This window comes from Talpa europaea (assembly GCF_964194135.1).
Source record: "Talpa europaea genome assembly, chromosome: 1".
NCBI lineage: Eukaryota > Metazoa > Chordata > Mammalia > Eulipotyphla > Talpidae > Talpa > Talpa europaea.
Genome location: NC_140073.1, coordinates 137,414,155 through 137,435,095, shown reverse-complemented (window position 1 = coordinate 137,435,095; position 20,941 = coordinate 137,414,155). Strand labels below are relative to the sequence as shown.

The 20,941-nt window shown below is 36.9% G+C and overlaps 1 protein-coding gene across 5 annotated transcripts in view; it reads right to left on the bottom strand.

Moving 5' to 3' along the window:
* The window catches only part of UNC80 (unc-80 homolog, NALCN channel complex subunit), a gene marked incomplete at both ends in the record, with an annotated part of 189,003 nt that overhangs the window by 56,121 nt on the left and 111,941 nt on the right, over positions 1 to 20,941 (bottom strand). For 4 of the 5 annotated variants that reach the window (XM_084242072.1, XM_084242075.1, XM_084242073.1 and 1 more), the window contains 9 exons: positions 2,601 to 2,687; positions 3,667 to 3,767; positions 6,203 to 6,346; positions 8,505 to 8,636; positions 9,256 to 9,442; positions 11,622 to 11,753; positions 12,581 to 12,762; positions 14,694 to 14,832; positions 15,847 to 15,954. In XM_084242072.1, the coding sequence (XP_084098198.1) occupies positions 2,601 to 2,687; positions 3,667 to 3,767; positions 6,203 to 6,346; positions 8,505 to 8,636; positions 9,256 to 9,442; positions 11,622 to 11,753; positions 12,581 to 12,762; positions 14,694 to 14,832; positions 15,847 to 15,954 (1,212 nt within the window). The remainder of the gene's footprint in view (positions 1 to 2,600; positions 2,688 to 3,666; positions 3,768 to 6,202; positions 6,347 to 8,504; positions 8,637 to 9,255; positions 9,443 to 11,621; positions 11,754 to 12,580; positions 12,763 to 14,693; positions 14,833 to 15,846; positions 15,955 to 20,941) is intronic. The other variant, XM_084242074.1, reaches the window with a different exon arrangement.

The window sequence follows — 20,941 nt, the reverse complement described above, 5'->3', positions numbered from 1 at the left end:
CCATGCTTCTCTACCTTAGTCCTGAAATAGTTACTTTAAAAAATAAATGATTTATTTATTTATATATATTTTATATCATTTTTCATTTTGTACAATGTTTACTTTCTCTTCTCAGGTGTAGTCCCCACATGTGTGTAGAAACCCACATGGTATGGCAGACCTCTCCTGTCTCGGCCACAGTTCTCCTCAGCAGTGTATTTCAGTCAATCCACCTGTTTGCTCCCCACTCTGTCTCTAGTGAATCTTCTCACTACCCCTCCACCCCCACACCTCTGGCCTGCACCCCAGCTCTTGTATACATAAATAAAATAAATCTTTAAAAAAAATGTTATCTGGGCACCAAACCCCTTTGAAAACCTCCACCAATCCCCAGATATGCTTATACCCCAGGCTGAAGATCACCTGGTCAAGTTAAACAGTAGATTTAAATATCCTGAAAAGAGTCTGGAAGAGATGGGTCACTGTTCCCAACATCTCCACTATAAGAGTCATCACGAAAAAGAGATGTAGAATAAGGGAAATGGTTTAACAATGACTCTGTCCTTTACTGTTTTGCCATTCTGAGTGAAAGATCCTTTCCTTATTCCAACCAAATCATCCATTGATGTAGAGTTTAGGAGATTAGGGTTCAGACAGAAATGTAGAAACAGTTTATCTTGATGCAAAATAAATTATTCAGCAAAGCCAATGTGTTGCTAACACCTTCCTCTTCTAGTTTATTAATCATCTAGCTGGTAGGACTGGGAGAATATGTAAGAAGGGAAATGAAATAACCACATTCTTGCTCCAGGGCAAAAGGATGGAGGAGAGCAATGGTCCAGGTAAGCATGTCCCCTGGCTATTGACCTGGAGAAATAGACAGGTGCAGGCAAGAGAGGGTAACACTGAGGGGCTCTTGCCTCTGGTCTCTAGGTCTCTGACAGGAGTTAACCTCAGAGCAAGTAGGATGCAACAGAAACTTGCAAAGGCAACATACTTAAACTAAGAGAGACCCTAATATTTGATTTTGCTAATCTATCTTTGGTTTTTGTATGGTATTGACAAGACCAAGAAACAGCAGAAAGCTTAACTGGAGAACTTTCCAGATAGAATTATCACAGATTGGTATCACTGAACAGGATGCTCTAACCTGCAATCATCCTAAACTGGGGCTATGGGACACTCAGTTCCAAAACTCAGAGGCAGGATCTGAGGGGAGGGTGAATTTCCCAGCAATCACTGCAGAGAGCAGACGGGTCCTGAGTTATAGCAGTTGTGGGCTTCTGCTTCTCAGGCAAGACAGCCAACTACCAGCTAGACAAAGAGCATCATCTCACAAAAGGAGGAGCCAGAGCGAACATAGTTCAAGGAATAGGATATTGAAAAAAGGGATTTTTTTCTATCCAACTTCACATAACATTGAAAGCAGTTGGAAGGAAGGAGAATCCTGGGAGACTGTATTTTCAGTTGATAAACTGAACACTACTTAATGTTTTTAACAACATTTTTTATAAGTCTGAACTAAAAATTGGGCACTTCTATATATTTTTCCCTTGCCAGCCAGCAAGCAGTACTTAGAAGGAAATCAAAATCAGTCATAGACAAGAGAAAAGAAATACAAATTTTCTTTGTACTTCAGAGTTGTCATGTGAGTTAAATTTATTATTCTGCTATAGAAGCATATGGGTAATTCTTCTCTTTCCCTCCCTGCCAGAAGGTAGATGAAAGCAAGAGAGAAGGAAATAGTTCTCCCAACACAGAAATTTCTGTGACCACAATCTGCCTCGATTGAGGCGCAATTTAAAATGGTCACTATGCCCCCAGTCTCCAAACTGCATAGTCATTTGGGAGTAAGGTTGAAAATATGAAGGAACTGGTACATTCTGGAAGGTTCAGGAAGAAGCTGTCAGGTTGGTTTAAAACATAGTTGCCAAGGAATAATACATTACAAATACTTTCCATCTAGGCAACACTTGCATGTGAGTGTGTGTGTGTGTGTGTGTGTGTCTTAAACAGTGACGTAGAAAAGGGGGAAATATTAAACATATTTTCTTAATAGAAAACTGAATTGAGGGGCCTCCCTGGTGGCGCAAGGGGTTAAGCACAGCACTATGAAGTTGTCTGCAGCCACTACAAGCACAAGTTTGATCCCCAGCCGGCCCAGGAGCAACCCAATTGGTACAGCAGACCTCTCTTGTCTCTCCTACTGCAACCCTCAGCAGTGTATTTCAGTCAATCCACCTGTTCTGCTCCCCACTCTGTCACTGGTGAATCCTCTCACCCCCTGCACCTCTGGCCTGTACCCCAGTTCTTGTATGCATAAATAAAAAAGAAATCCTTAAAAAGAAAAGAAAACTAAATTGAGAACTAACATAAGAGAGTTGCATAATGCTAAAGGAAGACAGAGAAGAAATTGGCATTTATTGGGCATCACCACGGGACATGTACTGTGCCAGGAAGGGCTTCCCCATGTTAACAGAGTGAATTTACTTAAACACAAATATATTTAGTTACATAATTTATGGGAACTTATTTTTAAATATCACCTAAGACCTTCTTCTCATGTTGCTTTTTCCTACTTGCAAATGAACATTTACAACCTGCTGGTGGCTGAACCTTACCAAGTAGTTGAATAGGATGTGCGATGTCTGAGCAGGAAAATCTCCAATATTCAAGAGAAGTTTGCGTAGCATGTACATTAACTCATCCTGAAAGAAGGACAGAATTTCTACATTTCATTCAGCTATCATATTGTAGGAAATGAAATTAACTTCTTGAAACGCTGGGTTTCAGTAGGAGGGAAGAGGGGAATTTTCATATTTTTGGCACATGTTGATTTCCATTATGTTTATCAATTGAATATAGTACATTTAATACACATTAAATGGTATTTCCTCCATGGTCACACTTTCTCCTAGACTTTTTTTAAATAACAATTTAATCTGTGTCTGTATGTCACACGTAAATCACAGAAAATCTGTATACTTACTCAACTCTAATTGCTGTGGCTGTCAGTTGTGATGGAAATGTGAAGAGGACCTATGCTGAGAAACCATTATATAAATCAGGCTTATTGAGCCTCATAATTCTGCTTTCTAGTTTCCAAGTCAAAAAGATAAAATTGGGGCAAGAGAGAATAAATTGAGATGTCTATAATTAGCCTTACCTTTCAGAAATTAACTGTTCCACTGAAAATATTTTCATAACAGGAATAAAAAGGGAATTTGTAATCATCAGTATATTTTGCCATTGCTCAGGAAACTGATTTTATTTTGCATACTATTCTATAAGCAACTCTGGGAAATTTGAATCTTTCATTAATGGAGATTTCCAGTATATTCTAATAATTCTACCTGCATTGTAGACTATCAGGCAATTAAAAAATCAATAAATGTATCCAGTACTAGGAATGTCATGGGGACTGTAATCCTATTTAAAGAACTGAGCATCTTTTGGAATTCTAGGGTCATCACCAGCAGTGCACATTATCCAAAAGGAGACATTAGTTAATGAAGAAATTACAAAGAAAACTGTCAAGCTCAGCAGCCTGCATCTTTGTCATCATCTGAAGTACATATTAGCTAAGCACCAGAGGACATGAATGTTGCATGCACAGCACTATGAAGTCCATCACTTGCTTTCACACACATTGTCACACAGTTACACTATAAAGAAAGAAAAATTTACTTGTCTATTGCTGATGGTCAGTTTTTCCAAGAAATGCCGAAGAACTGTTGATGGATCTTCAATTAGACAATTCCATAAGACTTGCTGGGCCACGGCACTTACTTTAGAGAAGAAAGGAAATGGAATTATTTATCTCAAATTGACATTAAGCCTACTTCATAAAGTGTTGACAAAATTTGTAAAACTTTAATTAGTCTCTTTTTGCCTTAAAAAGGTTCTGACAACTTTTTCTATTGGAAGGTAGATATTTGTTCCCTTTGCTGTTGTTTCTGAATATTTTCATTTATAATAAAAGGTATAGTGTCATCTTTAGGTACTAGCATTGCTTTTGTAAAGAATGCACTTGTGATATACAATGGAATACCATTCAGCCATACAAAGGAAGGGCATTCTGCCATTTGTGACAATATAGATGGATTTTGGGGCACTATGAAAAGTGAAGTAAGTCAAACTGAGAAAGACAAATACTGTATGATCTCACTTATATGTGGAATCTGAAAAAACCAAGCTCTCATGTACAGAAAAAAATACTAGTGGTTACCAGAATGGGCTATTGAGGTGGGAGAAATGAGGAAAGGTAACAAAAAGGTATAAATTTCCAGTTATAAAGGAAATAAATTCTAAGAATAGAATATACTACATGGTGACTATAGTTTCAAACCATATATTTCGAAGTTGCTAAGAGAATAGATCTTGAAAACTCTTATTAAAAGAAAAAACTGCAACTAAATATGTGGTGATAGATGTTAACTAAACTTATTGTAATAAATTGTACATCTAAAATGAACACAATTTTGTATGGCAATTATATGGCCATTGTACATCTAAAATAAATACAATTTTATATGGTAATAATAAAACACCATCTTTGTGAAACTTTGTTTTGAAAATTGCTTAATATTATCAATGATGTTAATTAAATTCAATTCTTGTTTTATTATCTGCTATATGAAGAAATTCCTAAAATAATTATTTTGTTTTTAGAAAAATATGTTTGGTTTAGAATGAATATGAATTAAATATGATCTTTCACTGTTTACTGTTTAAATAGCATCTCCTTTAGTGAGATAAAGTGTTGATCTAGTAATAATTATGTTCACACTTTGAACTAGAAGGTCCAAGAATAAGTAATTATTCTTAATGTGAAAAAAAAGTGCTTTGGGGAAAGTGGTCAGGCTAATATTGGCTGGAAGTGCTCAGGCTAGGAAAGCAGTTAATTTAAAGTGATAACTATATACATTAATAATATTAACAAGAGACAAGCAACTATAAACTTTAATTTTCATGTATTTTTTTTTAGGTAAAAACATAAGGATTTTATTTACAACATTATTTGTGATTTAGAGATATAGGATCTCCCTTTGAAGGTACTGCTACCACACAACATTCACCACCAAAGCACCCATAGTCCTTCACATATAGCATATTGTACTCCTTGTCCACTTTGTTCTCTTCCCTCCTCCTCCTCTGATAATCTCATTTCTGTAATCAGATTTCTAGGGTTTTTTATTGGTTTGGCTTTATCTGACCCTTTGTTTGGTTTCTCTATATTCTACATATAAGTGACACCATACAGTATTTGTCTTTCCCCTTATTTGCTTACCACAATTCCTTCTTGTTCCATCCATGTTGTTACAAATGGCAAAAGTTTATATTCTTTATTGCTGAGTATTATTCCGTTGTGTACATATATCACATCTTTCTGACCCACACATTTGTTTTGGGGCACTTAGGATATAGTTTGGCTATTGTAAATAGTGCTGCAGTAAACATCGGAGTGCATATGTCTCTTTGAATAAGTATATTCTTTATGTGACTACTTAGAAGTGTAATTGCTAGATCATATGGTAGATCCGTTTTTAATATTTTGAGAAATCTTCATACTGTTTTCCATAGGGACTATTTATTCCCATCAACAGTGTATGAGATTCCTTTTACTTCAAATCCTCACCAACATTTACTATTTGTGGCCTTTTTGATAACAGTTTTCAAGTATCTTTATAAATAAAATAAGTGTGGGTTTTATTTATGTTGAAATTGGTCTTGAAGGTCTCTTTATATTTTTCCTGATTACTGAAATAAACAGTTTAATGCTTAACACATACAGGAAAAGACAAAGAAAAATTATGCTGGTAAGTCTGCCAATCAAAGAAACAACTACAAAGATTTTGGAGAATGCCCTTTCACATACATGAAACACACATTTCATGTATTTTAAATAATATCATATAGAAAATATTCTTTGGCCTTCAGATTTTATTTCTCAATATAATGAACACATTTTATGTTAACATCCTTTTAGAATGTCATGTCTAATGTATACAAAATGTGTGTTGTAGATGCAATTTCTTGGTCATATGGATGGTGGGAAGAGGAAGTAGAAAAAGTGGTACAGCTACTGTATTATAATCTATACTTACAACATGTACATAAAATAATTCAAAATGTGGCGTACCCATTTACATTCAGGAATACCCCACTATCTTCTGTAAGTATTTTAAAAAGTCACTGATGGTTTTGAGAACCAAAACTGTACCTGCTACTCCATCTTCCCGCACCTCTCCATCCTCCATCAGGTGAACAATGGGCAGCACAGCTGCACAGATGCATGCTGGGAATACAGCCTGTGGAGGCTGAGGCACGTGGTGGTTTGGAGTATGTTCAGTGGTGTGTTCTTCATCTGAAGGAAGAGTTGAAATCAGGTGCTTTTGTCAGTATTGTAATTCCACTGCAACCATGTTCCTCACTTCAAGGCTATTATATTTAACAGCATAATCCTAGCAACATAATATAACAAGAATATGCTAGAGCTTTTAAATGGTGAAGCTGTCCAGAGTGCCTCTCCACATTAAACAAACACCAAAAACAACCCACCTCCCAAGTCCTCACATTCTTCTTGTTTTGGAGAATAAGAGAAACAGATATTCTGGGGCAAGTGGATCAACTCACAATATCAAATCAGAAAGGATAAAATCCCAAATGGAGACTAGGACATTTTTCATAGATGCTAAGTTGGTAGCAACTGGTTATGTGTGCATGAATATGTGAGAGATGGCAAGCACTAATATAGAGTACAGAAAACACACACTTAGAGTAAAGATGATGCAACCTGCTTATACTGATATATTTATCTTTGCTGATAAATATAATAAAATATAAAATTTTATATGGGAGTAAAGGGAAAAGTTTGTAGGCAAGGAAGTAGGCAAGGAAGGTAAGAAAGTTACTAAACAGCTTATTAATATAAAAATTATCTCATTTTTCTAAAGCACGAAAGAATTATGTGAGTCTATGATTTTCATATTGCAATTGCTGATTTTAGAGGGACTAAGAAGGGTTGGAGCATAGGAGACTTGTTCAATCATTCTCAATCTTGACTTCACAGTAGATTCACGTGGAAATATTTTGATATGTGATATGTATTATGTGGAAGAAGTATTTATGGGATGCAGAGGAAGGACCTTTGAAAAATCTACCTCTCCATTAAAGCAATGAAAACACAGGTAAAATGTGTCAAAACAAGCTGTTTCAGAACTTTTGAAATAATCCAGGGGATTTTGCCAAATTCCAATATATTTCCAGGTATCTACATGCATTCAAAGGGCTGTGCATGAGTCTACGAGAGACCTGGAAGGCCCTAACCTCTCACTTTTGGTTGCTTTGAAACTATGCATAAGTTCGAAGTAAAATAACCGCTAAGGTGATGTTTCTAAATTAATGGACCTTTGAGAGTGTGCACTAAACCACCCACAGTGCTCAATTAGCAAAGGTTGGGAGACTTCTTATTTCAAGGTACTTAAGGAAATCTGTTCAATCATTAGCTGACTAATTTAATTGGTCAGAGTTTTCAGAGGTAAGACTTCACAAAGCACACAGATATTACAGAATTAGTCCCTGAGACGGAAGTGATCACATGATTTGCCAAATGGTCACTTTATCTTATTTAAAATGTCTACTTTTTAGGCAACTACAAACACTACATGGGGGGGGGGGGAGGAGGAAGTAGGATCAAAACAAGGGGAGTGGGAATTTTACGGGGACTATAACCAAGATGAAAATGCATACATTGTGTAAAAACGAAAAATGATATAAAAAATTTTAAAAAGTCTACTTTTTAACAAAAAAGTATGAGGCATGCAAAGAATCAATAAAATATGGCCCATACAAAGAACTATGAACAGTAAAAGAAAATACAGATGTTAGACTTACTAGACAAAAGATTAAATTACCAGTATGTTCAAAGATGAAAAGGAAACTATCTTTCATATTGCACATTTTGTATTTAAGATGGCTGACACACATTTTATTAATAATTATATTAAACATAAATGTACTAACTGCTTCCATCAAAAGGTAGAACTCTAAGCATGAATTTAAAGAAACAAAATATAATACAACCATATGCTGTCTATAGGAGACATACCTTAGTTTTAAAGATCCAAATAAATTGAAAGTGGAAGATTAGTAAAAGATATTGGATGCTGAGACACTAACCAAAGGAGAGCAGGAATGGTTATGTCAATATCAGACAAAATATACTGTAAGACAAAATAACTTTGAGGGGAAAAGAAAGAATAACAACAAAATGGGCAGTCTCTAAGGAAGACATTACAATTATAAGTGTAGGTACATCGACCAGTAGAGGCCCAAATACTATTAAACAAAAATTGGTAGAATTGAAGGAAGAAACAAACAACTCAGTAATAACCATTGGAGACTTTCTGACTCCACTTTTGGTAATAGATACAATTAGGTGGAATTCAGCAAGGAGAGAGGAAATTGGTCCAACAGTAGAACACCTAAGTGATGAGTAATGACACATTTGCAGGATCACCCACCTTCTGCGCTGACAGCAGAGCGCACAGACCACACAGACCCTCGGCGAAAGGAGTAATTCCTGTGGGAGGTGCTGGAGGTACAGGATGGACTGACAGATAGTCGACGGGATGCCAGGTTGGTGACTTCTTCTACTGGCAAAGAAAATGGGGAACGTGAACTTTGGTTTTATAACAAAAAAGTTAATCATCACAGCTAGAGTTACACTCTCAGTGTATATAAGTGTATATTGGCTCTCAGAGTCTAAGGTTTAAGTAACTTGGAGTGTAGATAAAAAGGAAAAAAAAAAAACTACAGCGAAAGAGAGACATTTTTTCCCAAAGATTCCAAAAAGCAGGGTTCATGATTTGGAAGGGTTCATAATTCATCCTGATACTAACCAACAAATTGTCTGACCTTACAAAGGTTGAAATTAGTTAATAGAATAACCCCATGTTTTAATAATTAAAGACTGATTACATTGTTTTTATATATACTGGATCTAGCAGTTTCCTGAATTACAATCAATGCTTGGCCCCTTATCACATTGGCTCATTCAATGTGGCTAACATCCATCTCTATAAACAGGCCAACTCCAAACATTTAAAAAAATTGTGCTTCCTCTTTTGGATAATGTCAAAAGGTGAGGAACATAGAGGGAGCACATCACCTCGTGTCACATAAAATCATCAATTGTTTATTTCACTATAAGTCTTTCCCCTTTCCTGTGACTCAGGGCCCCCACCCCCAAGAAGTCCCATGTGTAGAGGGCACCTTCTTCTTCTGGCTCTGAGTTGGGTGTGCAGGTGGGTTCATAGCAAGCCTCCTGGGTGATGGGGATAGCGGTGATGAGGCTGGCTTCTCGACCAAGACGTTTCTTCTCTTCCTCCTGTTGCAAGTTCTTTAGGATGTGTTCTGCCCTTTGATGGGAGCGGGACACAGCCCGAGCTGAAAAGGATTTCTATGGATACAAGCAAGACAGTTTATTTAACAGCAACTTTTCTGTGAAGTTACAAGCATAAAGAGTGTTCCAGTGAATTACACAAACACGGCAGTCTGTCCTTAGGAAATGTTAAGGCACCCATGATCTACTCTTATGGGGATTATTTGTTTCTTTCTAACATGTTTCCAGGTTACATACAATGAAATTATTCTTTTTCATTCAATCAAAATAATTATTCAAGGCAGTCTATAATTTCTGGAAAGAATTCTACTTAGCTTGAGGGTTGGGGTGATAGCAATGATTAACTCTTTAAACATTAAAATCAAATAAAATTTTCAGTATTCTATTTCTTTCTAAAAATGTTTTAAGCTGGTTTTAAATGAGAGACATTTAGTTTATAAGGTTAATAAAAGAGAACATTAGAAACATGAAAAGGTGGAGGAAAGATATCTATCTCTTATATAAACAAATTAGTTTTGTGTCTCAAGTTATCTATCACACTATACATACTTAATATTATTTGCAGGAACAAAGTTACTTAATAGGAAATATGAGAGTTGATTGTGTTATTGAGGTTGAATGTAAAATTATACTCAACTATCAGAAAATACGTACAGTAAGGAACAACAAAGGAAAGAAGACTGTAAAATGGCTAATCTATTCTTACACTAGTCTTAATGCTTATTCTGAGGCAAGTTTTAGGGATGAAGTCAATGATCTCAGAGCAGGGAAATAGTCACTGGACTGCTTCACTACCGATTTGAAGTAATGTTTACGTATAATAGTAACTCCACATCTCCTTGATGTCAGGTGGTCATGGGTTTTAGAAAAGACAAGAAGAGCTGTTTGCTCTTCTGTTTGACTACAGTAATAGGAACTACAGGATATTAACAGGATATTATACAGGATATTAACATAAGACCAAATGTTTCCTATGATGAATAGCAAAATAGAAATTAAGAGCTACATGGCAATTTATTTTCAGAGCCAAGGGTTAAGTTCAATTATTACAACAAGGTAAACTAAGATTTGTGGAATGAGAGAAAGAGAACTGGATAAGAATCAGGGAACTTGGTTTCAAATTTACAGTAAACTTGGGATAGAGAGTCTGCTTGGATCAAATGAATCCATCCTCTTATATAGGTCTATATAGCTCTTATGAAGATCCTTATCCCAGTGGTTCAAATGCTGGAGCCACTGCATATGTGAGAGAAGAACCTGATATGCCTTTCTTTTTGCCATGAAACCATCAAATGAGAAGGCACTGTAGGCAGAAGAACTAAAATATTTTGATGGGTAAAGAAGTCAAAGAAACAGTACTCAAAAAAACTAGAAATGCCTACAAAATATGTGACATATAAAATATTCAACCTAAAAAAAACTTCACATATTCAACTAACTTTTAAGAGAAGTGTGAATTAAAAAAAGGAATTTTGTTTTTTGACATTCAAAGTGGCATTAAAAAAATAACACCAGTTAATTTGAATAAATAAGACTAAGGTCCAAACAAGAAACAAGGGCTGTCAACTGAGTTCTTTTTTTATTCATTCATACTGAATTTCACTAACTTTTGGGTAGTTAATGTATTATAGGTTAAATGACTGTATTTGTTTATGATAAATAGAATGTACTACTTTTGGCCAAGAAGTCAATGAATAATTTTTAAAAATGCTTTCAGGCCTCCCTGGTGGCACAAGGGGTTAAGACGCAACCTATGAAGCTGTTTGTAGCCACTGCAGTACGAGTTCGATCCCTGGACAGGGAGATGCCCCCACGGCGCAGCAGACCTCTCCTGACTCTCCTGCTGCTCCCCTCAGCAGTGGATTTCACAATATACCTGTTCTGCTCCCCACTCTGTCTCTAGTGAATCCTCTCACACACACCCCATCTCTGGCCTGTACCCCAGTTCTTGTACGCATAAATAAATAAATCTTTAAAAAAAATAAAAATGCTTTCTAGGGTGACTGCTGCTGTGATTATAAACAAAACTGTTGGCGTGGAGGTTTACAAATACTCACTACCAGATGTTATTTCCTTTTATTCACAAGAACAAAGATTGCTTGTGGCTAATTTCCCATGTTGTTATTACAACTGTGTCATCTTAGGAAAAGAATGCGTAAATTTTTCACACATTTATAGTTGGCCTCTCTGACAGGTACCCCATGGAGAAATGGTAAAGAAAGTGCCTGTTACTTACAGACTGGTCTTCATTAATGGGGTCCTGGACACTGCCGCTGCACTGAGGGACCCATGGGGGGTCAAACATTGGGACAGATGGCATTCCAAGCACCGGTGAGGGCAGGGTGAAGTTTATACTGGGAGGTGGGATCTGTTCATTGGCATCAGAATGATAAGGTAAGATGAAACATAAGCAAGAATGATTCTAAATCACATTTGTAGCATAACTTATAGAGAATAGGATGTTACAGAGCACAGGATGAACTTCTCTGGGACTCAGTTTACTCATTAATAAAATGAAGGATTGGGCCTCCCTGGTGGTGCAAGGAGTTAAGACAGAACCTATGACGCTGTCCGCAGCCATTTCAGCACAAATTTGATCCCTGGCCAGGGAGCCACCCACATGGCGCGGCAGACCTCTCCTGACTCGCCCACTGCTCCCCTCAGCAGTGGATTTCAGTCAGTCTGCCTGTTCTATTCCCCATTCTGTCTCTGGTGAATCCTCTAACCACCCCCCAACCTCTGGCCTGTACCCCAGTTCTTGTATGCATAAATAAATAAATCTTAAAAAAAATAAAATGAAGGACTTCAAGTGAGGGATCTCTATGTGTGTTCTAAGAGGTCTCTATTTGTGATCTCTGTGTTAATCACTTCATCTTCCACAAAACTTTTATTTATGTAGATGTAGCAAAATGTCTGGAAGATAATACCCCTGAATTTTATATACTAACCTTGAGGGACGGTAATGAGATTTTACGGTCCATAGACACGTTTTTTCTTACTCTACATTCTTCTGTAGTTCAATTGTTTTAATAAGAATTCATGCATATTTGAGTTAGGTTTACGTATATAATGAGAGAAAAAGAATGAAGCATCTCTTGGGCCACAGACAGGGGATTTCAGGTTCAAAGATTGAGGCAAGACCTCAAGATTGAGCTGGTTTACTAATCTAATCCCCCTGTGGGCTTTGTCTCTTACCTTAAAAATCTGCTGTGCTCCCTCCTCCATCCGGGGCCAGACCTGGTAGCGAAACCTCCAGAGTGTGTGGAACTTCAGGACAGCGTTCAGCCGCTGCACAGTCTCTGGGTGGTGGAATTCGGACATCAGCATGTCAGACACAGCCTCGGGGACTTTCACTGCACACAGCAGGAACATGGCAGCTAGAGACAGTTAACAATTCGTCAGCAACACATCTTTTAGTTTTGCATAATTCTTGGGGGTGGAGAGAAGAGGGTTTTTCTCCTACCTCCTGATAACGACTCTTAAGCTAATGGAGTCAGACCACAATGCAGGAGGGACAAACCCTATTCCAGGCATTGGAAACCAAACAGCATCCGTTGTACCACCCACAGTCTCAATAGAATAACACATTTTATTCCAAGCTTCCTTTGGCTTGCAATGAAAGTGAATGCCAGAGGAAGCAAATGAAAAAAAGGAAATGACATACTACAGTGTTCATTTTAGGAAATGGCCAGAGTCACCTCATAATAACCCTAGGACAGTACACAAAAGTGACCATTAAAAACTGCTTCAGTTACATTAGCTATAGTAAAAAATAAAAAAAAAACTCACATTGTAGAGTCTGGTAGAAATTGCTACCCCTTTAAAAGTTATATGAGATTGAGAAGTCAACAGAAATTTCATAAGTCATAATGCCATTGTTATAAAGCTAATGACTAAGAAGATAGATAAGTGCAGTCTGTAGCAGAGATGGAGGAACAAAGGCAACTCTAAAAACATACTTTAGAACATTTCTGGTAACTTTTCCTAGAGCCTCAAAACATTCACAGGCAACTGTGTTACAACTGGGGTTAAGTCTCAGCTATATACTTCTCTGCTATACAATCTTGAGTAAGCCTCATAACTTTTCTTAGTTTCTGCTCCTTCTTTGATCAAACATCAGTGGCAATGATTATACTGCTAATAATAATACCCAAATTATTTGAAATGAAATAGTGCATAAGAAAGTGATTTGTGAAGTGTAAGTGCTATCCACTTCTAAAGTGCATTTCATTTTTCAGACGTAATGTAGTATAGAGCAAAGGTGTTTGTGTGTGTTCAAAAGAGCTAAGTGTGGTCTCCTGGCTTTCTGAGCTGTGTACCTTTATGGATAAGTCCTTTAACTCTTTGAATTCCAGTTTGCTCATCTACAAAAAGGTTGTTGTGAGGATTAAGTAAATAATGTGTGTAACAGAGTTCTAAAACAAACATTAGCTCTGTGATCACTAGCTTTTGCTAATTCTTTATTTGACCAGCTCCTTAAATCTCCATTGTGTTCCTTTCTTTGCCTTTCTTGAAAGTGTATTCTTTGCTTCAATTTTTTAAAGCTCTTTAAGTCATTGCAGTCAGAGTTCTACATCCGTGGATTAATTGAAACAGTTGTCTTGTAAAGCTTACAAATCAGTAGTGAATGATATTTTTACATTTGTTTCCTTTCAGTGTTCAACATCTTCATAACAATCTCCTTAAAGAACTATCCTCCTTTGCTTCTATGACCTAAGATTATTTAAGTTCTACTTATCTGATCATTTTTTTTCTGGATCATTTGTTGGCTAGCCTTCTTCTTCCTGTCCTCTGAAGGCAGAGAAGGCCAATGGCTTGGTACTTACCCTCTGCATTCCCTCTCTGCCAATTCTTACCCAGACATCTCATCTAATCTCATTATTTTAGCTGCCACATACATCAAGTTTTCCCCAGAGTTACCGTTAGCTTTGGACTTTCTCATTAGCTTCAGTGTCATATCACTAACCCTAGGCCTCTTTATTTAAAACCACGATTTTTAAAACCAAGTTACTCATTGCTGGCACCTTAAACTTTGTAAAAATTCACTCTATCTACAGTGTTACTCTGGCCCAGAGCCCATGAGTAGTTTCCATAGTTTAATGGTAAGTCCACACTCCTAAGCCTGCCATTTAAGGTCAGTGAAATCTGAGTCCCACATATCTCTCTAATAGTGTGGACCAGTAACACCTCTACAAAAGTCATCCCAGTCATCAACTGGTCCTTAGGCTTCCAATTAATCTGACTCATTTCCACATGAGCACTGAAGTCAGTGGCAGCAGGACAAGGTTCCCGTGTGGACTTTCTGTACCTGCTGCCCCTGCCATGTGTTCATCCATGCTGAGCAGGAGCTCCCAGGCAGCTGGCTGGATGTCCCCATACATCTCCTCTGTCAGAATTGGTGCTGCCTTTATTAACAGAGATAAGGGAGCGGGCGAGAGGCTCATCACCTAGGAAAAGATGAATATCATGTCTTAAAATCTTTGAAGACACTAATTGTTGAACTACTCTAGAAAACTAAGTGCCACGTCTCCTCTCTCTCTTTCCTTAAATGAACTTAAAATACTTCCTGAAATGGAGCGTATTCATTGGCATGGCATATAATTTAGTTGATGCATAATTGGAAAAAATAAACATATTGATTTTTATGATGCTTTCATCACAAAAGAACTGCCTTATAACAACCTGAGGAAAAAGTCTATAGGATAAGCACAGCTCTTTGAGTAAAGAAAGACTCCGGTCTATATATCTTTGTGAAAAGTCCTAATGGACTTTCAAAGAATCCTCTTTTTTTTTTTAATTAGGAGTTGATTTTCACTAAAAACTATGAGTGACTGCTAATTTATAAAGGAGTTTCATTTAGAAATTAGCTCTCTAAGCCAGTGCAAATTTGGATGGCATTTTTTCTTTGAAAATTGTTATACATTATGGTTGTTAGCTCAGATTAGCAAAAAAATTATTTAATCCATTATTTCAGATAATTTAGGCAAAAAATTGTAGGCTCTAGATAAGTGTAAGTCTTAACCATCATTTAAAATACTTCCCTGAAAAGCACAAAAAAAGTGTTGTTGTTTTTTGTTTGTTTGCATGCAACTAAATTAAAAGAAATTAGATAACTTCCACAAGGTCCCAGGTCCAGAGTAGCAGATGTGAGGATCCAACACAGACTGTCTGATTCCAAGACCTGTGAACATCCCACCACACACTGGAGGGAAATTAGCTTCACTGGAGAGAGAGAAGAGGCAGATTTTGAGCCAAGCTTTTAAGTCTTTTTTTCATGGAAGTGGGCTGTCTAGTAAGAAGGGATATTTTATTTGCATACTTGGTGACACCTGCTCACAATTAAAGGGGATTTTATACCATGCCACTATACTCATTGGCATTGTATGCCCTATGCATCAGTAATCAGGGCATCTGTAACCCTACTACACCCCATGAGCATTTCTGATCCAGGCTGTCAATACCTGCAATCTGATATATTTCAGCATTCCTGAGTCCTTCTTGCCTTCCAGGTTCGCATCCGAAACTCTCTTCTTCAGAGAAGGTGTCCTCAGGCATGATTTATCAGAGCACTGAAATGAACATGTGATATGTGACAAAGAGTGTTGTAGTCTCTCAAAAAACAAAAGTGCCATTTTCCCTCAAAATCTCTAAGCAACTATCTCCATATAGTGGAAGGGGTGATTGAAGTCCTTTATGTGGGCTACATTTTCTGAAAGTGATAAAAGCAATGACTTAACAATGAAAAAGAAACTTAGAGATGTTTAGCAACAGGCTCCTCTTCTACTGTTGAAAAAATTGGGATCCTGAGAAGTGAAGCAATTTGACCAAGTAGCACAGATAACCAGTAGCAGAAAAAAGGACAAGAATCTCCTGGCTTACATTTTAAGACTAGTTATATTCCACCAAGCTGTTTAAAAACACAGATCCTTTAAAATACGAAGTCAACTACACTGTTGTTGGGAATATTAATTGGTGAAGTCTCTATGGTGAGTTCTCAAAAACAATAAAAATAGAAATATTGTATGATTCAGCAATTCTTCCCCTATATATTTTTCTAAAGAAAAACACTAATTTGAAAAAGATATATACAAGCTTGTGTTCATTGCAGCATTATTCAGAATAGCCAGACACATAAACAACCTGATTGCCCATCAGTGGATTACTGGGTAAAGAAGTTGTGGTATATACACCCAGTGGAAAACTACTCAGCTATTGAAAAGACAAAATGTCACCTTTTGGGACAGCTTGGCTAGAACTTGAGAGGATTGTGCTAGAGAAAATCAGTAAGCGAAATACAAATATATGGTTTCATTCATATGTAGAATAAAATAAAATAATGATTATAATATAACACAACAAAATAACTCTTAGATTCTGCAAACAAAATGGTAATTAGCACAAGGGAAGTAGAAGGGGGTGGAAAGAATAGGTAGAAGGAGGTATTTGGTATTTTGGGGGGTTTATACTTTTGTCTTATTGATTTTTTTTTATTGAGGGAACATTGGTTTATAACACTGTATGTGATTCAGAGGTATAGACTCACATCCTCTCAGAGTGTATCACCATAACATACCCAACACCAGTGCACCCATAATCCTCCACCAGAGTCCACTGGGCATCCTCCCAGTGGGAATCAATTTGATAGTAGTGAATGATGCTAGAACTTTGGTAGTGGGTACAGTGTGGGTATATACACTTATCAAGGCATGTAGCTATATTCCTAAAAATTGTATGATTAAATATACAGGAAAATTAAAACAAAAGTAAAACAAAAATGTAAGTCAATTAAAATCTATTCTATATAATAGTCCCTCTATGTATTACAAGGGTTAGATATTACAAGCCAACCATTTGGTCATGGAGAAAGAAAATATTTCTTAGAAAAAATAAGAAAAAATACTCATCAAGGAAGTATCCATCATATAGGCCTGACTTATACAGGCAAAATGGTGTCTTTGAAAACTATACTCATATATAAGAGGCAGAAGTTCTTTCAGATTGTCTCCTTAATCACGACCTAGAATAGGTCTGACTTATTTGCTTAACCACGCAGCTATAATTTCTTCCTGTCACTCTCTAAATGAAAACGGCAGAACATAGCAGCTGGGAGAATAATGGGCCCTAGCAATGACAAGTCCTTATTTGTTTATCCTGAGTCCTGATTCTCCTATTTTGCACTCCAGGCTGAGCAAAGAGGGAATCCATCCCTTTGCACAGAATAAATGCTCATTTGTTTTTTGAGTGCAATGTCAATGAAACACTTTCTCCTTCAATGCCAAGGGAAAAACTGAACTCCTTAAGAATTTTCGAACAGAGCATCACAGTGTTATAGAAGGAAGTATTGGAAAGAAAAAACAAATCTAAAAGTACATGCAAGTTCCAAGAAAGTCTTTCAAACTCTGACAAAAAGTCTCAAGACAATGCATCTGTTATATGACTGGCACAGAACAAACTTTTAAAATGAATTTACTTGGAAACAAATGAATCAGTTCTTGCTGTGTTTTCTAAAGATAAAAACATGGAGGCACATAGTTGGGAATACCTATCATTTGAGGAAAGAAATCTTGTGTTTTCTTCCTCACCCCACCCCCCGTGAATGTAAAAGCAATACACAAACCAAATATCATGTCTATTTCATTCAATTTGAAAACTTCTAAAATCATATATAACAATTACTTCCCATGTAAATATAGGGGTGATCGAATTTCTTTTAAAACAGAAAGGTATTTAAAATGTGGTGTCTGTTTTTTTTTCTATTTACTAAACAATAGCTACAAATTGTAGATTATCTGTAATATGTAGAAAAATCATGAAGAAGAAAAAAAATCCCTATAATCCCCACCCCAGTGATAGCCATTATTTGGGTCTTTTTAGCCATTTTTGTTCCCTATGGATCTTAGCACAACTATGATCAGACTGTGTATGTGACACATAATATTAAGCAATTCATTAAACTTTTTTTTTTTTTGTGGGACCCTCGCCAGTAGCCGGGGAAGAACCGGCACTGCAGAGGCTGCGGGCAGCCTCACAGCCCAGCGCTCAACTGCTACACCACCAGGGGAGGCCCTCACTATTATTTTATAATGAATATTTCCCCAGGTAATTGTAATTGTTTTAAAATAAGATTTTTTTTTCATAGAAGAACTGGGGTGTAAGCCAGAGGTGTAGGGGGTGAGAGGATTCACCAGAGAGAAAGTAGGGAGCAGAACAGTGAGATTTATTGAAATACACTGCTGAGGGGAGCAGTGGGTGACAGGAGAGGTCTGCTGCACCATGTGGGTTAGTTCCTTGGCTGGGGTTCGAACTCAATGCAACAGTGATAGCACTGAGACTTAACCCCTAGGTGACCATGGAGAGCCCCAAAATAAGATTTTGAATTTTGAAAGTATTTCATTCTTTTCTCCTTTGAATGAGCATTTTATTTTCAGGGTTACTTTTAAAGCAATACTTCCTGATTAACTTATAGTAACTTTAACCAGGCAGATACAGGAAAATACTTGGCTTGGGTGGGGGGAGGGGGAAAGACAAACATTTACGTTTGTTCTATACATTCTGGGAAATTGTAGGCTTTTACTTAAGCTTGCCAACCAGGGGCAAAGGCATAAGTCTAATTTCTCTGAGATGAAATATTTATTATTATGGCATGTTTCCCTTGGCAGCATGGTATGGTCTGGTGACCTCATGATAATTGCACTTGTTTTTGTGGAAAGGAAAGAGAATTGGAAGGGGTTTCATCATGGAAGAGTGATGAGCTAGTCACTCTTCTTGAACAACTTGTTCAGACTTGAAAGATATCAGAGATGGAATAGGAAGCTAATTTCAAAAATATCCGCTAACCATTTGTGGTTCTTGGAAGAGTTAGAAAATTTTCTGCACTGTGAGATGCACCTGGTGGTTGGAATTACATAAAGCTAGGACTCATTAGAAGTTCAAGACTAGAAACCCAAGACCAAAGGAAAGAATGTATTATTAATAGAGGGTGTCATTCATTGCTGAGTCAATCTATGAAAAGTAGCTGTGATTAATGGGAGACACATAGCCTCAAGAACTGTTTGGGATCTTGGGGCATACTTGACAGCACTTAGCGACTGTCACCTCTGTATGCATATGACTCAGATATATTCATTATATTTGGCTCTGTGACTTTTCATTCTGACCGTTACTGATTAAATTTGCAATGTAGGGATTTATCACTTGGGGTATATGATGAAGAAGAGGAGCATTTGAGCCCACCAAATTTCCCTGCTAGGAGATTTAGGAATACAAGCTCTGAATCATTTGGTGTTTTCTCAGACTGAGAACTAATTATGAAATCTTCAGATTTTCAGTCTAAATGTAAGTTGAATAAAATAGGTGGAGCAAAAATGAGAGACAATGTCTCTCCCACGACAGACAAAAGCTTTGGTTTTCTGTTCCTCGAGGCTTGATTGTGTTGCCTGTTCTGTCCTGATTTCATGAGATTTTGATGTTATCCCTTGGAAGAACCTCTAATTAATAGAATATTTCAATGGATTTCTGTTCTTTGAAAAAAAGATTATTGCCTATAGAGGCATAATAATTATTTTAAGTAAAAATTCCATGTATCCATTTAATAATTCAAACATATTTATTTAGAGTTAGCCATATGCCAGGAACTGGGTTAAGTTCTGGGTGTATGCTAAGGGACAAAATGCAGATAATGCTTGCCCTCATGGAGAACATCCTACTAGAGAGAGAGAGAAAACAGACAAGTGGAAAGTCAAGGTTAGTAGAAAAAGACACATATACCATCAATGGTGGCATCAATGGTGAAATAATAAGGTATTTAAAATTTGGGAAAACGGGGATCAGCCTATCAAGCTTTCTGAAAAAGGGATTTCCTTGTTTTTTTGGGAAAAGACACTAAGCCAATGAAAGTGCATTATTTCCCGAAAGGTAACATAAACCCTTTTTGTCTCACCACCTTTGGATTGTGTATTATAGATGGATTATGTATGCTATGGTGGAGTAATTCTGGCCCATGAAAGCAAGGTCTCTGGTCTGGTCTCAGCATCACATTAGAGTTTTCCATAGCTTTATGAGAGGATTAATCCTGCAGGAGATCAGCTGGCTCCTTCCCAGGTGCATTGTTACACAGAATTTACAGATATTATCCTTTTAGGTCTCACATTACCTTTTATCCTTCTATCCTTTTTGGTGGAAAGGAAACAATTGTTTCATCTACTTTTTTCCAACAGGAAGCACTAAACTCATGTTTGAATGGTAAGTGGACTAACAGAACGTACAGTGAGTCTCTAAGCTTTGAGATGTAGATTAGCAGATCAATCAGAGTTAGATATGTTACAAAATGTGTGCACTAATACTATTATCTTCTGTCATAAAAGCTAATTACAAAGGAAATAGAAATGAAATAACAATTGCTCATAAGACAAGGTTTTAATCAGAAACACTGCTTTCATTCTTGATTTATTGCCTACTCTGTTTTCATTTCGGCTCTGGAAATGGGGGCATTATTCATCTATGAGAAAGGTTTTTAAAAAAGGCAAATGGAAGCATCGTAAAAGAAAAAAAAAAGGC